This window comes from Salvelinus fontinalis, chromosome 1 (assembly GCF_029448725.1).
Source record: "Salvelinus fontinalis isolate EN_2023a chromosome 1, ASM2944872v1, whole genome shotgun sequence".
Taxonomy (NCBI): domain Eukaryota; kingdom Metazoa; phylum Chordata; class Actinopteri; order Salmoniformes; family Salmonidae; genus Salvelinus; species Salvelinus fontinalis.
The window spans coordinates 33,253,661-33,268,593 of NC_074665.1; the positions used below are offsets into that span (position 1 = coordinate 33,253,661).

Here is a 14,933-nt window from a genome sequence, read left to right on the forward strand (position 1 = left end):
ACAGACCTGGATAGTTGGACAGACCTCTGCAGGCTATCTCTGCAGTAGAATGCAACACTGCCCCCTTTGGCCGTTCTATCTTGTCTGAAAATGTTGTAGTTGGGGATGGAGATTTCAGAGTTATTGGTGGTCTTCCTAAGCCAGGATTCAGACACAGCTAGGACATCAGGGTTGGCTGTGTGTGCTAAAGCAGTTATCAAAACAAACTTAGGGAGGAGGCTTCGAATGATAACATGCATAAAACCAAGGCTTTTACGGTTACAGAAGTCATCAAAAGAGAGCGCCTGGGGAATAGGAGTGGAGCTAGGCACTGAAGGGCCTGGATTCACCTCTACATCGCCAGAGGAACAGAAGAGGAGTAGGATAAGGGTACGGCTAAAAGCTAGGAGAATTGGATGTCTAGGACGTCCGGGAACAAAGAGTAAAAGGAGCAGGTTTCTGGGGGCGATAAAATAGATTCAAGGTATAGTGTACAGACAAAGGTATGGTAGGATGTGGATACAGTGGAGGTAAACCTAGGCATTGAGTGAAGATGAAAGAGCTTGATGCGCAAATTTATTTTGTCCCCCCACACCAAACGCGATCACGACTCACAGGTTGACATATCAAAACAAACTCTGAACCAATTATATTAATTTGGGGACAGGTCAAAAAGCATTAAACATTTATGGCAATTTAGTTAGCTAGCTTGCAGTTGCTAGCTAATATGTCCTATTTAGCTACCTTGCGGTTGCAAGCTAATTTGTGCTGGGATATAAGCGTTGAATTGTTATTTTACCGACCGACCTCAGGTCATCTTTCAATCACCCACGTGGGTATAACCAATGAGGAGATGGCACGTGGGTATATGCTTCTAAAAGCCAATGAGGAGATGGGAGAGGCAGGACTTGCATCGCGTTCGGCGCCACAAATAGAAGCAACTTATATTTTACAGCTTGGCAATGCAGATGCTCATTGGTGCGCGCGAGCAGTGTGTGTGCAATGATTGAATAACATGTATGTGTACATTTATTTTGCAACTCTTGTGCATGCGATGAGTCCGGTTTGGGTAGCATGTAAGGCGCCTCAGGGGTTTGTGGTATATGGCCAATATACCACAGCTAAGGGCTGTATCCAAGCACTCCGCGTTGTGTCTTGCGTAATAAGGGGGCGTAACATTTCCTCGTGCATTATTGCTTAATTATACCATGGCATTGTTGAATACTTGTTTCTGATTGGCTTGAACGGCATTCTAGAGCGTGCATTCTTTCCAGTGGCGGTGCTTGGGTAAAATCACAGGAAGCCAAGCCAGTAAAAAAGCCATATTACAACCTATGTGATAATGCCGTTGTTTGCTCTATAACCCATTTGTGCATACGCCACCGTGAGATACAATAAGAAAGCGACAACAAAAAGATAAGTCACACAGTGGCGGAATAAATTAAACTACACATACGTTCACCTGCAGCATGGTCACGCAAGTTAATGTTTTCAATAGTTTACTAAACAACTACTGATTTAGAACCATAGAGTTAATGCAAGTCAGGACAAAGACAACAGGAGCACTGCCTCCGCTATTCCAGCACCATTTCAACTTAAACATTTAAACATCATCAAGGCTATATATGCTTTAATACACTGAAAACAAACTTAAAGATTCCAAAAACGATTCAGCCCAATCAATGTTGCTAAATATCATGTGGCTGTTCATGCTACTGATATCTCTGTGTGTGTGTGTGTGTGTGTGTGTGTGTGTGTGTGTGTGTGTGTGTGTGTGTGTGTGTGTGTGTGTGTGTGTGTGTGTGTGTGTGTGTGTGTGTGTGTAGGGCTGCCAACTTTTGAAGAAAGCTTGGAGTGATATTTTCTATGTGAACTTCATTGCCCCCTGGCACAATCCCTAGAAGGGGGACTGGGAAAAAGTTTACTGTTTTAAAGCAAATTTCCTGCAATTCTACGTATTTTGACATGGCTTAGGCCATGACCATGGTGGAAAATAAAACATAATAAAAACCACAGGTCAGCTGTATTCAGGATGCTTTGAACATTAAATGAACACTCAAAATTCGACGACTTCTGTACTACTTTGAGATTTTGGGGGATAACATTTTTGGGATGCTAATATTTTTTTAAACATATTTTTTAGGTGGTTTGACACTTCATTCAGACAGTAATGAAATGAGCGAGGGAGACAGGCAAAAGCTAGAAACAGTGGGAAGGTTGTAAGCAGGTATTGATCCCTGTTTTCAGGTAGAGTTTTATGCAACACTTGCTGGGGAGTATTAACACTACTTCTAGACTCTGTACATGATTTTTTTTATATTGATGGTTGATAACAGAGGGTAACCAAATCATAGATTGCAGTCTCCTTGTCCACACAGTCTGCTTTCAAGGTAAAGACACAAACAAACAATTTGTGTGAACTATTTCTTTAAAATAGGGCTGGGGAAAAATCATGCTTGCTCTCCAGGAAGGTTGGCCACCCTGATCTATGTTTCCTAAGTGCTGGTGTTTGAAAATGTTCTCGTTATAACAATTAATTTCTCAAAATCACCCAACCTTCAAGAAAAATCTAATGAATATCAATATTTAGGTGGTTTATTCCTGCTAGTTGAAGATCCTTGACACCATCTTACTCTACATAGACAAAATAGATGCCTTTATCATAGCCACAGGAAGTAGGGTTCCTGAGGGTGCTGTAGCACCCCCAGATTTTTTTTTAAATTTAAAAATAAAATTACCAAAATAAAATAAATAATTCTCACAAAAGTAGTGCACTGGGCCTTTAATAGTGCTGTATTAGCTGACCGATATAGCTGCACCCCCAACCCCAAACTACTTCCTGCGGCTATGGCCTTACTATCTCCCCCTACTATCTCTGCCTATCATGTGCACAATACTAAAATCTCAAAATGTATATTTGATTAATATCCCATGCTTATTTGTATGATTTATTCAATTCTGTCCATGAATGGCTGCAAAAATACATAGCCTCATATCATTCATTTTAAAAGACACAAGTAGGGATATAAGGTTTCAAATATGTGATTACACTGGAAAAATTGGGAAGAAGTGGAATGATAAAATACATTTGAGGAATAACAGTAGTGTTCCTGCTGACCAGCACAGTAATTACCATATATTTTAGCCCATTGTTAAGAATGTGAATTGCTCAACTGATCAGATTAAATAGATAATAAAACCTGTTAAGAGCTGACCCGGTCAACTGTAAGTGCTGTTAATGTGAAGTGGAAACATCTAGGAGCAACTACGCCTCAGTCATGAAGTGATAGGCCACACAAGCTCACAGAACGGGACCGCTGAAGCGTGTAGTGGGTAAAAATCATCTATCCTTGGATGCAACACTCACTACTGAGTTCCAAACTGCATCTGGAAGCAAAATCAGCACAAGCACTGTTCGTTGGGAGCTTCATGTAATGGGTTTCCATGGACGAGCAGCTGCACACAAGACTAAGATCACCATGCACAATGCCAAGAGTCGGCTGGAGTGGTGTTAAGCTCGCCGTCATTTAACTCTGGAGCAGTGGAAACACGTTCTCTGGAGTGATGAGTCACGCTTCATCATCTGGCAGTCCGACAGATAAATCTGGGTTTGGCGGATGCCAGGAGAATGCTACCTGCCCCAATGCATAGTGTCAGCTGTTACGTTTAGTGGAGGACAAATAATGATCTGTGGCTGTTTTTCATGGTTAGGGCTAGGACCCCTTAGTTCCGGTGAAGGGAAATCTTAATGCTGCAGCATACAATGGCATTCTATATGATTCTGTGCGTCCAACTTTGTGGCAACAGTTTGGGGAAGGCCCTTTCCTGTTTCAGCATGACAATGCCCCCATGCACAAAGCAAGGTCCATAGAAATGGTTTGTCGAGATCGGTGTGGAAGAACTTGACTGGCCTGCACAGAGCCCTGACCTCAACCCCGTCGAACATCGAGGGGCCAGGCCTAATCGCGAGCCAGGCCTAATCGCCCAACATCAGTGCCCGACCTCACTAATGCTCGTGGCTGAATGGAAGCAAGTCTCCGCAGCAGTGTTCCAACACCTAGTGGAAAGCCTTCCCAGGAAACGGGAGGCTGTTATAGCAGCAAAGGGGGGACCAACTCCAAATTAATGGCCATGATTTTGGAATGAGATGCTCCATGAGCAGGTGACCATATACTTTTGGCCATTATATGTGGAGGCAGTGAAAATAGCTGAAGGAACGAATGGAGATTAGTTTGTAGTGGAGGCCCCAAAGCTTGCGTGAATGACGTTCAGGAGAAGGATCTAGAAACACTAGCAGTGAAGAGGGTGGACTTTGTTGCAGTTATAGTGCAAGTGATAAATTGCACTAATCAAACTAATCAAAAATCAAAGAAGCTAGGCATCATTGTGAAGGCGGCGAAAATATTTCTGGATCTCCAGGACTTTACAGCTGAAATGTTACAGGGAATACCGAAAGAAGAGGTTCCCCTATCCCAGGTTCCTAAGTCTGTGTAGGGATCTGAATAGACATTATGAATCCGATTGAAGGAGTAACATTTTTGTTTTGTTTTTGTTTACTTTTGAATATTAGAAATACATATATCATTGTGTTTATTAATTTTATGTAGTTATTTAAAAAAAATCTGTTACACTTTTGTTTAACAATCTGTAATGGATTTACACGCCTGTCTAGTTGGTAGCGGTAATGCACCATTTGGTTGCCAACCACCATTTAAAAACCAAAGAAGAAGAATAGATAACATGGAGGAAGTTGCCATTGCATTTGTTAAGGTTCTTATTTTAGAGGACAAGATGGCAGGTAGGCCTACGCCTGAATGGTTGTTAGATTTGGAGATGGAGTCAGAGGAACCCATAGAGGTCGGTAAGAAGGCGGGCAGGAAAAAAAGGAGGATCAACTAAAGTTGAAGATTCCCGGTGTCTGTGACACCCGCCTATTGATGCGATGCAGACCTGGTGGAGAGCGTGTTGAAACAGAGAAGATACTGTCTGTACTATTGAGTTTTGATGCAGTCTTTACCAGATAAAGTCATGTTAGGATGTGTCAAGTATCCTGTGAGAGCTTTTGTCCCAAATCCATTAAGGTGTTTTAGGTGTCAAGCTTATGGTCATGTGGCAGCAGTGTGTAGGAGGGAGATTCCTAGATGTTAGAAGTGTGAAGGAGGACATGAGACAAAGAATCTGTAGTATCGGTGGAAAAAGTTGTTTGTGTAAACTGTAGGGGTACCTATGGTCCTGTGGGAGAAAGGCAGGTTGAGGTTGCCAGCATCAGAGTAGTTCAGAAGGTGTCGTATACTGAGGCAGTGAAGTAGTAGAGGAAGATGGCTCCAAGGTGAGGAATCGTAAGATGATTCCTGTGAGTAGGCAGAGGCCAATAGAGAGTGATAGGAATAACTTCAGTAAGGTTTTTACATTTTTTATGTTCATGACCATGGTTGTCAAATGTACCGCAGGAATGGAACGTAAATAAATCACTGAGGATAGATGTAGTGGTGGCAGCTGCAGAGAAGTACTTGGGTGTATGAGATTTTACTGCAGAAGAGTTACAAGATGTTTTGAACGATAGTGTCCCATCCTCCCAGGCTGCCGGCCTGGAGTAGGATCAGATAGGGCCAAAGTAGTGGAATAGTGGTGAAGTTTTAATGGGTGCTGGTGTGACCGGTATAGATTGCCTCTGCATTGTGTTCTGATAAAATGCTGTGCTGCCCTTATGCACAAACTTCTCTCTTCCACATGGATACAGTAGACATGTTGCAAATAAGAATAACAATCATCTCATTAAATAACCATACAATATAGTTGAAGTCAGAAGTTTACATACACTTTAGCCAAATACATTTAAACTCAGTTTTTCACAATTCCCAACATTTAATCCTAGTAAAAATACCCTGTCTCAGGTCAGTTAGGATCACCACTTTATTTTAAGAATGTGAAATGTCAGAAAAATAGTTGAGAGAATTATTTACTTCAGATTTTATTTCTTTCATCACATTCCCAGTGGGTCAGAAGTTTACATACACTCAATTAGTATTTGGTAGCATTGCCTTTAAGTTGTTTAACTTGGGTCAAACATTTCAGCTAGCCTTCCACAAGCTGGTGTAACTGAGTCAGGTGCTCGCACACGCTTTTTCAGTTCTGCCCACACGTTTTCTATAGGATTGAGGTCAGGGCTTTGTGATGGTCACTCCAATACTTTGACCTTGTTGTCCTTAAGCCATTTTGCCACAACTTTGGCAATATGCTTGGGGTCATTTTTCATTTGGAAGACCCATTTGCGACCAAGCATTAACTTCCTGACTGATGTCTTGATGTTGCTTCAATATATCCACATAATTTTCCTACCTCATGATGCCATCTATTTTGTGAAGTGCACCAGTCCCTCCTGCAGCAAATCACCCCCACAACGTGTAATGTATGTTTAGCCTATGGGGCTAGCCAATTTTCATAAATTACAGCCAGGCGTTATGTACCGTTAGTACATGATGTGCGCTTGCAAACTAACAGAAAAATATAGTCAAAATATCATAACAAACAAGAACACATGACATAAATTATAAAGAAATAAACATCCATAAATTAAATGTTGTGCTGCCCTTATGCACCAACTCCTCTGTAAAGTACAAATTAACAACAGGGGATATGAATAGCCATGCTAGCCCAATGACAACATGTACTGTAGCCTACAGTAGAAAGTACAGTTGGCAGCTAGCATGTACAGCATTCACAAATCAACAGATGAAAAGTTCAGAAATGCATGAAAAGCATAAATATCACAATATACTGGTAGAAGACCATAATTTTACAATATCAGTGACAATATAAACTCAATATCTGTGTTTTAACATATTTTCATGGTACATTTTTCAGTAACCTACCTCTTCCACATGGATACAGTACACAGGGAGAAGGAAGTGTGTGACATTAAAAAGGGCACTTACCTCAACAAAAGGAATGTACAGTAATATCAGGCATGGGAACTATTCAGATTTTGTGTAATTATACAACATGAAATGCAAGACATGTTACACAGGGTTAGTTGGTAGGGCAGTTTTTCACAAAGTGTAATGAATTCATACTACAGAATTGTAGGCTAATAATACACAGCCAATACTGTAGGTGGGAGCATTCACCTATAACATTTGTTTTCCGACCGCCATAATACCAACGAATACGAAGAAGAAGAAGAACTTGTCAAAAGATAGGAAGCGTGATGTTGGAAGCGGATGATGAAGTGGATTCTGAACACAATGGCGGTAGAATCAAGGAGAATTGGAGTATTGTGCAAAATAATAGAAAATGGAGTAAAGTAGTGTACAGTGATGAGAATGACCCTTCATATCTAGTAGGAGTACAGTTTGTTAATGAGGAGCAACTGAGCAGAGTACCAATCTTGAAGAAACCATTTGAGTTATCCAAACTGGTGGAGAGAGTGCTGGGTAAAGTGAAGGCTGTGAGGATCACGAGAGGTGGCCATGTTTATATTTTTTGTGCTTCTGCGGATCAGTCTGAACCGATTTGATAAGTTTGAAGTGTCGTGTGTGTCTCTTCGGAACAGGGCACCTCTCAAGGGGGTTATATCTGGCGTTTCGTGGGTTGATTTTGAAGAGAGGAAAAATATTCCTGGGGTGATTGAAGCACGTCGGATGAATCGTGTGGTGATTAGTGAAAAGTGAGGAGTATATCTGTTTTATTTTTTTTAAATGGAGTCTCTCCCTACTCAAGTGCAGTTAGGGTATAACTACAGAGTCAGAGCATTTATCCCAGGACCAATGCAGTGTGATCACTGTGAAGCTTTTGGTCATGTATCAAGTGTTTGCAGAAGGGAGAAGCCAAGATGTCCAAGTTGTGGGAAAAAATCATTATGTGTTATAAAAGTAATTAATATGGGACATGTTGCAATTGTGGTGGGAACCATGAAGCCACGTCTTTTGAATGCCCCACAATTGTGAAAGAGAATGAGGTGGCCAAAGTCAGGGCTGTATAGAGCATTTCATATGCAGCAGCTGTGAAAAGAGTTGAGGGTTTGAATGGTGCACCAGAATGGTCCATGGTGGTGAATAGGCCTACACTTCAGGCTGCATGGGGTTGCCTTTCACCAGCAGGATCCTGACATTTTAAAGGTTAAGAAGACTTTTTCTCTTTCTTTCTCTCTCTCGGAGGACCTGAGCCCTAGGACCATGCCTCAGGACTAGCTGGCATGATGATCCCCAGTCCACTTGGCCGTGCTGCTGGCCGTGCTGCTGCTCCAGTCCAACTGTTCTGCCTGCGGCTATGGAACCTTGACCTGTTCACCAGGCATGCTACCTGTCCCAGACCTACTGTTTTCAACTCTCTAGAGACAGCAGGAGCGGTAGAGATACTCTCAATGATCGGCTATGAAAAGCCAACTGACATTTACTCCTGAGGTGCTGACTTGTTGCACCCTCGACAACTACTGTGATTATTATTATTTGACCATGCTGGTCATTTATGAACATTTGAACATCTTGGCCATGTTCTGTTATAATCTCCACCCGGCACAGCCAGAAGAGGACTGGCCACCCCTCATAGCCTGGTTCCTCTCTAGGTTTATTCCTAGGTTTTGGCCTTTCTAGGGAGTTTTTCCTAGCCACTGTGCTTCTACACCTGCATTGCTTGCTGTTTGGGGTTTTAGGCTGGGTTTCTGTACAGCACTTTGATATATCAGCTGATGTAAGAAGGGCTATATAAATAAATTTGATTTGGAATTTTTTACCTTTATTGCTATGGTAATTAATGGCACTGCCAAGGTGGAGAGAAGGTCCAGGAAGATCAAATTCATAGTGGATGCCCTCAGAGCTGTTCCTGGGGCTGAAAGATTTCTCAGCGAAAGATTTACATGAAATATTGGCGCAAGCCGTACCACCTTCTCAGGTCTTAGAGCCTGAGAAGGGACACATGTAGAATTAAAAGAAGGAAGAAGTCGGAGTTTTGTTTGTTTTGACAATGTACAATTTTATTAGGGTGGATTAAGTTTCACTATTACGTATGGATTTATTATTTAATTGTCTTTTTTGGGGGTTTCAAACCGTCCAGTTGGTGGCGGCAATACACCTTTTTGGTGAAGTCTGCCATAAAACCCACAAGAAGAAGAAGAACTTCTCAAACGGGACATATAGAAGAAAGACTGAACGCTTCTCCGCAGTAAGGTCGCTGACAGACACAATTTCAAACTTTTAGGAGATAAAATTATATAATTGTTTGATTTATATGATTTAATAGGTTAATGAAAGTCACTGCTTTTATGTTTAGTTAGCTATTTTATCTGTGTGCTTATAGCTAGTAGACACCACATAGTAAACACCCATGTCTGGCACTAGTTGGCAAGCTAGGTGACTTTGTCCATGTCATGGCATGCCTTTTTCTTTAACGTTATTCTGGCTCGCGAATTGACGAGATAAACTAGCTTGAGTATTCGCTAGCGAGCTAATCCTGTTAACGTTAACCCTTTGTGCAAACGTAGCTATCTAGTCTAACATTGAGGTGAATGCGAGGACATTGCAGGAGAGTGACTTATTTCTCCCCAGGAGGTCGCCAGCTGTAGCTTGACAGCTAGCTACTAACTAACGTTAGCTAAGAAGGTCACTTTCTCAAACTCATCTTTGCTGTCACTGTATGGTTGCTGGGTTGCAGAAGTTTCGTGTCTAACTAGTTACAGTAGCTACATTTTTATATCCCAAACTAGCTTACTTGACGTTTCAAGTGAGGCACTCTACACATGACAGCTAGCTGATCAATCCTATTACAATACTGCCCCGAATGACCTGTCTGTTGATTAACAGTGACCTTAATTGGCTTGAGGGCAATTTATCCGTAGGTCTCATCCCAGTGTTAGTAGAAACAGTTAAGAGCTTAGACAAATACCCTAAATTGTATTATTTTAGAGGCACAGAGATTATACCTGCTCGTGTGACAGAAGCTATCAAATCAATTTTGATACAGACTAGTAGAAATGGAATTAGGTTAGAATGGAGGTGCGATTGGGTTAGGCATATACATCACAGGTAAAAGATTACAAGAGCTGAGGGCTGGCTAACTCAGCTCCTTGCTCAGTCAACTCTGCTATATCCAGATCTTGGACCTTTGCTGATATGTATGTTAACCTAATTTCTCTGCTGCCGGATATTCAAGTAGCCTAAAGGATTCTTAAAATCGGAAGTTGTCCCTGCACAACAAAACAAATTCATTATTCATGTGTCTTTCTCATTTCTCCCCTTTCTCTCCAGGCCGGCAGGATGGCCCTGTCAGACAACAAGGCTCTGGTCCTGGGTGTGTTGGCTGGAGCGGCTGGCCTCAGCTTGGGCACTGTGGTGTTGTACAACAGTAGGAGGGCCGTGCCAATGAGTGGACATGGTGTGCACAGTAAGCTGTACCTCACCAGTAATGACCAGCGGGTGGCTGGAGCCAGTATGGTGGTGAGGGAAATGCCGGGTCAGGCTGAGGTTCTAGATCGTCTCGCAGCCCTGATCCAGTGTGTGTCAGAGCTGAAGGATGAGGTGCGGGCCCTAAAGAGTGCCATCCCAAAGCTGCAGGACCACGTCAGGGATGAGCTGAGAGGACGCAGCAGCCGGGCTGAGGGGGCTGCGGCTCGCGTAAGGGCAGGCCCGCCAAACCGAACTACACCCACACGCAGGAGGAAAGTTGCAGGGGGAGTGGCCAGAGCTGGAGGCCAAAGCTCTGAGGAGGAGGCTGAGAGCGAAGGAGGGTGAGTCCCATCTCTCCCTCTCTGGGATATTCACATGTTTGGTTCAGATACAGGGGGGAAATCCACCCATCTATATGACTTCATAGAAAAAACAATGCACTGTTCATAGTATTTTACACACTTTTATTTCTATGCTAGTGCTGAGCGATTAGTGCTTTGAGAACGTTTCGGATCGATTATATCACGGATTTCGGGTTTGATTAAATAATCATCATTTATTCACATTACTTTAATAAAATATTAGTTTTTATTTTATTTCATGCCAAGTCATCTCCTCATCTCGTGAGCTGCTACCTAGGGCCTCCCGTGTGGCGCAGTGGTCTAAGGCACTGCATCGCAGTGCTAGCTTTGCTGCTAGAGATTATGGGTTCGAGTCCAGGTTCTATCGCAGCCGGCCACGACCGGGAGACCCATGGGGCGGTGCACCATTGGCCCGGCGTCGTCCAGGTTAGGGGAGGGTTTGGCTGGCAGGGTTGTCCTTGTCCCATCGCGCACTAGCGACTCCTGTGGCAGGCCGGGAGCAGTGCAAGCTGACACGGTCACTAGGTGCGACTGACTTCCGGGATAAGTGGGCATTGTGTCAAGAAGCAGTGGTTGTGTTTCGGAGGACGCACGGCTCCCGACCTTCGCCTCTCCCGAGTCTGTACGGGAGTTGCAGCGATGAGACAAGACTGTTACTACCAATTGGATACCACAGAATTGGGGGGGAAAAAGGGGTAAAAAAAAAGAGCTTCTGCCTATACTGTCTAACAAAAATCACAATTTGAGGAAATAAGACATACTTTTATGACTGCTGAATACCACCTATCAATCACTTAGATCATGTGTTTTCAGGCTCACAAAGCAACTCTTTCTATCCCTCTCGATCATGGTTCTCTCTTCTGTCTCCATGTCTGCTCTGCACAGAAGGGTGCGCAATGGATTATGGTAATTTTTTATTAATTACCATGTATTCTACGCTAAACTATGTATAATATTGGCCTGTTGGCAACTACAACTCACTACTACACTACATCGCACAGTTCAGGCTTGATCTGATTTATCTCAACAGAAACTGCACACCGAGCTCACAGAAAACCCCCCAGAATGAAATGGATTTCAAATAATTGAACCGACGTCGGTTAATTAGTTGTTTAAAAAAGATGAAAGACAGACATTTTGGTTAATGGCTCAGTACTATTTTATGTTCAATGGCTCAAGCTCCTTTTACATTTCCTACAACAATACACTAATATTCACTGATATTAATATGATATGATTGCAGTAGGCAATATCATCTCCTCTATCAAAGCATCCACCACACATTTTATACTCAAATGCTGGTTTCCTCTTTGCCAGCTGCACCACCTTAACTATCCCACCTGTACTTGATCAGTGAGCACAGTTGCATGCATTTAATTTAAAAGTTCATTTAAAACGTGTTCATGCTTTGCAAGAACGATTTCTCTAATAAGCCTGTTCACGTGGACACATCTGAAATAAGGCTACTCATGGGACTTTTGATAAACACAGGAAGTTGTCAATCAAAATAAACGCTCTGCCACAGTGACCATGTTATTTTTGCAAAGACTATTTGATTGAGTTCAGACATACAAACCGTGTATGTGTACTATTTCTAAGATGTGTACTTTTAAGTTCTTCCGAAACTCACTTCACTCGCGCATAGAGGGAGTCTTGCGCTACTGGAGCCAGCACATACGCGGATCAAATCCACCGCTGGAACACCGATTTTATAAGCTGTTACATGTCCTAATAATTTAAAAGATTGCTCAGGAAACCAGGTGTTTTACCCTTGTTAGAGAGAGTGATCTGCCCTTGACAGCCCACATTATCTTTTGGTCCTGACCCGCTATTGAATCGTACTGGGGAGAAATAATGGGTTTTGACATAGAACAAACATTAATTTCTCTGTATTTGGGTGAAATACCTCCACTTACACAATAGAGACGAGTACCTGTTGAAGGTCCTACTTGCAGCCAGCCATCTCCCGACAGGAACACAGAACCTAACAGGTGGAGGCTGGGGTTGTGGTGGGAGCAAGAAGCCAGCACATATTAGCAGTAGCAGTGAGTGAGCAGATCCGGTCAGCTTAAACCTCTTGAGGCTAGGGGTCAGATTATTTTTTTGTATTTTTTTAAAATAACGTTCCCAAGGTAAACAGACTATTTCTCAGGTCCAGATCATAGAATATGCATATAATTTACAGATTAGGATAGAAAACACTCAAGTTTCCAAAACTGTCAAAATATTGTCTGTGAGTATAACAAAACTGATTCTGCAGGCGAAAACCTGAGAAAAGTTAACCCGGAAGTGATTTTTATTTTATTTTTAATATGTGTTTCCTGGCCCGTCTTTCTTCCATTTAAAGGGGTATCAACCAGATTCCTTTTCCAATGGCTTCCTCAGGTTGTGACCAGGCTTTAGACATCGTTTCAGGCTTTTATTTTGAAAAATTAGCGAGATTTTTCAAAACTAGTCAGGTGTCTTCTGATTAGTTCCTGCGCGCGAGAGGGTAGCGCTCCATTTTCTTTTTCTCTCTTATTGAATAGGTTACGGTCCGGTTGAAATATTATCGATTAAGTTTGTTAAAAACAACCTGAGGATTGATTATAAAAAACATTTGACATGTTTCTACGACCATTACGGATACTTTTTGGAATTTTCGTCGAACGGAACGAGGCTTTGGTTTTCTGAACATAACGCGCAACCCAAATGGCGTTTTTTTGTTATAAAAGTAATATTTATCGAACAAAAATAACATTTGTTGTGTAATTGTGAGTCTCGTGAGTGCAAACATCCGAAGAGTATCAAATGTAAGCGATTAATTTGATTGCTTTTCTGACTCGTGACCAAGCTAATATAAGGCTAATTGTTCTAGCATTGATTGATACTCACAAAATCTTGGATTTCTTTTGCTGTAAAGTATATTTTTCAAAATCTGATATGATAGGTGGATTAACAACAAGCTAAGCTGTGTTTTTGTATATTTCACTTGTGATTGCATGATTATAAATATTTTTTGTAATATTTTGCGCCCTGCAATTCAGCTGTTGTTTAGGAAAATGATCCCGTAAAAGGGATCCGTAGCGCAGAGAAGTTAAATAGACCGTCAAATAAGGTTGGCGTGATTGATACTAGCCTCTAATTGATGCCATCTCAGCTGGTGCGTCAGCCCGAGGCGGGGCACTCAGGTTTCCTTTCTGAACTGGCGCCGCTTAATTTATTAGTGTGCATGTAAACATACTCAATATCTTAATGAGCCAAAGTTACATGCTCATTTTGCGTTTCAAAGCCAAATTGACTTGCTCAATCATTATATCTGGTTAAATGAGATGTGAATGTGGCTGTGGTGTCAGAGTGGAATTTACAGTAGTGCCACATGCCCATCCTCTTCCGTCCGCAGCCAAATACCTTGATAACACGCCAGCCTAGAATAACATAACAAATGTCTCTTTTAAATTCACTGCCTCTTAAAACCACTAATATATTTACATGTAAGTAGTGAATATTAAAATAAAGACACTTGTGGTGTTAAAGCTTTGTGAGAAGTTTCAGTTGAAATATTATCCACGTAGGCTTGCTTATTACATTTTTGGAATCATAAAAAAAAAAAATGTATCTCTTGCTTAGAGGAAGATTCCGCGTGTTTACTTTGATCCAAATTTCAGTTTGATTGAGCAGTAAATCTGAACTTTGCATTGAACCTCAGTAGGCCCTATTGAATTTTTTCCTGTTACTGTTGTCTTCCCTATGGGTCGCCCGGGTATGCGAATGACTCTGACTGTGTGACAAAAATGACCAAACTGACATCCAAGTTATGGCTTCCCATTTTGAATGTTAAAAAAAAACACAACATGATTGTTGTAACCACAAGCCACCACCAAATGGTTCCTAATACCATAATTGCAGCCTGTAACTACGTTCCATTTCATATGCAAGAGGTGAGAACAGAAAGTGGAGTGAGACATGAGGCTACTCTGTTACGCCTGTTCACAGTATAGTCTTGATCTCTGGAAAAAATGCGTAAGCGAGTTTGATATTTTCTGCTGGTGAATATAAAGAGGAAACGGGTAGACTTTTCTTGGTGATGTTCTGGGACTTCCTTGAAACAAGAAAATGCTGTAGATTAGTAACTTATAGCGTTGCGGGACATTGCTCTGAATAGAAGAGGATCACCTCAATTGACTTTACTTTCACTAAGAATGCCAAGAAAAAGAAGCATCCAAACCCAGCG

The 14,933-nt window shown here is 41.9% G+C and overlaps 1 protein-coding gene across 2 annotated transcripts in view; it reads left to right on the top strand.

The window, feature by feature from the left end:
- Window positions 1-9,044: 9,044 nt before the first annotated feature.
- Window positions 9,045-14,933, top strand: part of LOC129853303 (regulator of microtubule dynamics protein 2-like) — a 58,981-nt gene continuing 53,092 nt past the window's right edge. Inside the window, exons 1-2 of one of the 2 annotated variants that reach the window (XM_055919207.1) lie at window positions 9,045-9,138; window positions 10,221-10,699. In XM_055919207.1, coding sequence (XP_055775182.1) covers window positions 10,230-10,699 — 470 coding nt within the window. In that variant the 5' untranslated portion in view covers window positions 9,045-9,138; window positions 10,221-10,229. Of the gene's footprint in view, window positions 9,144-10,220; window positions 10,700-14,933 lie in introns of both variants that reach the window. The other variant, XM_055919198.1, reaches the window with a different exon arrangement.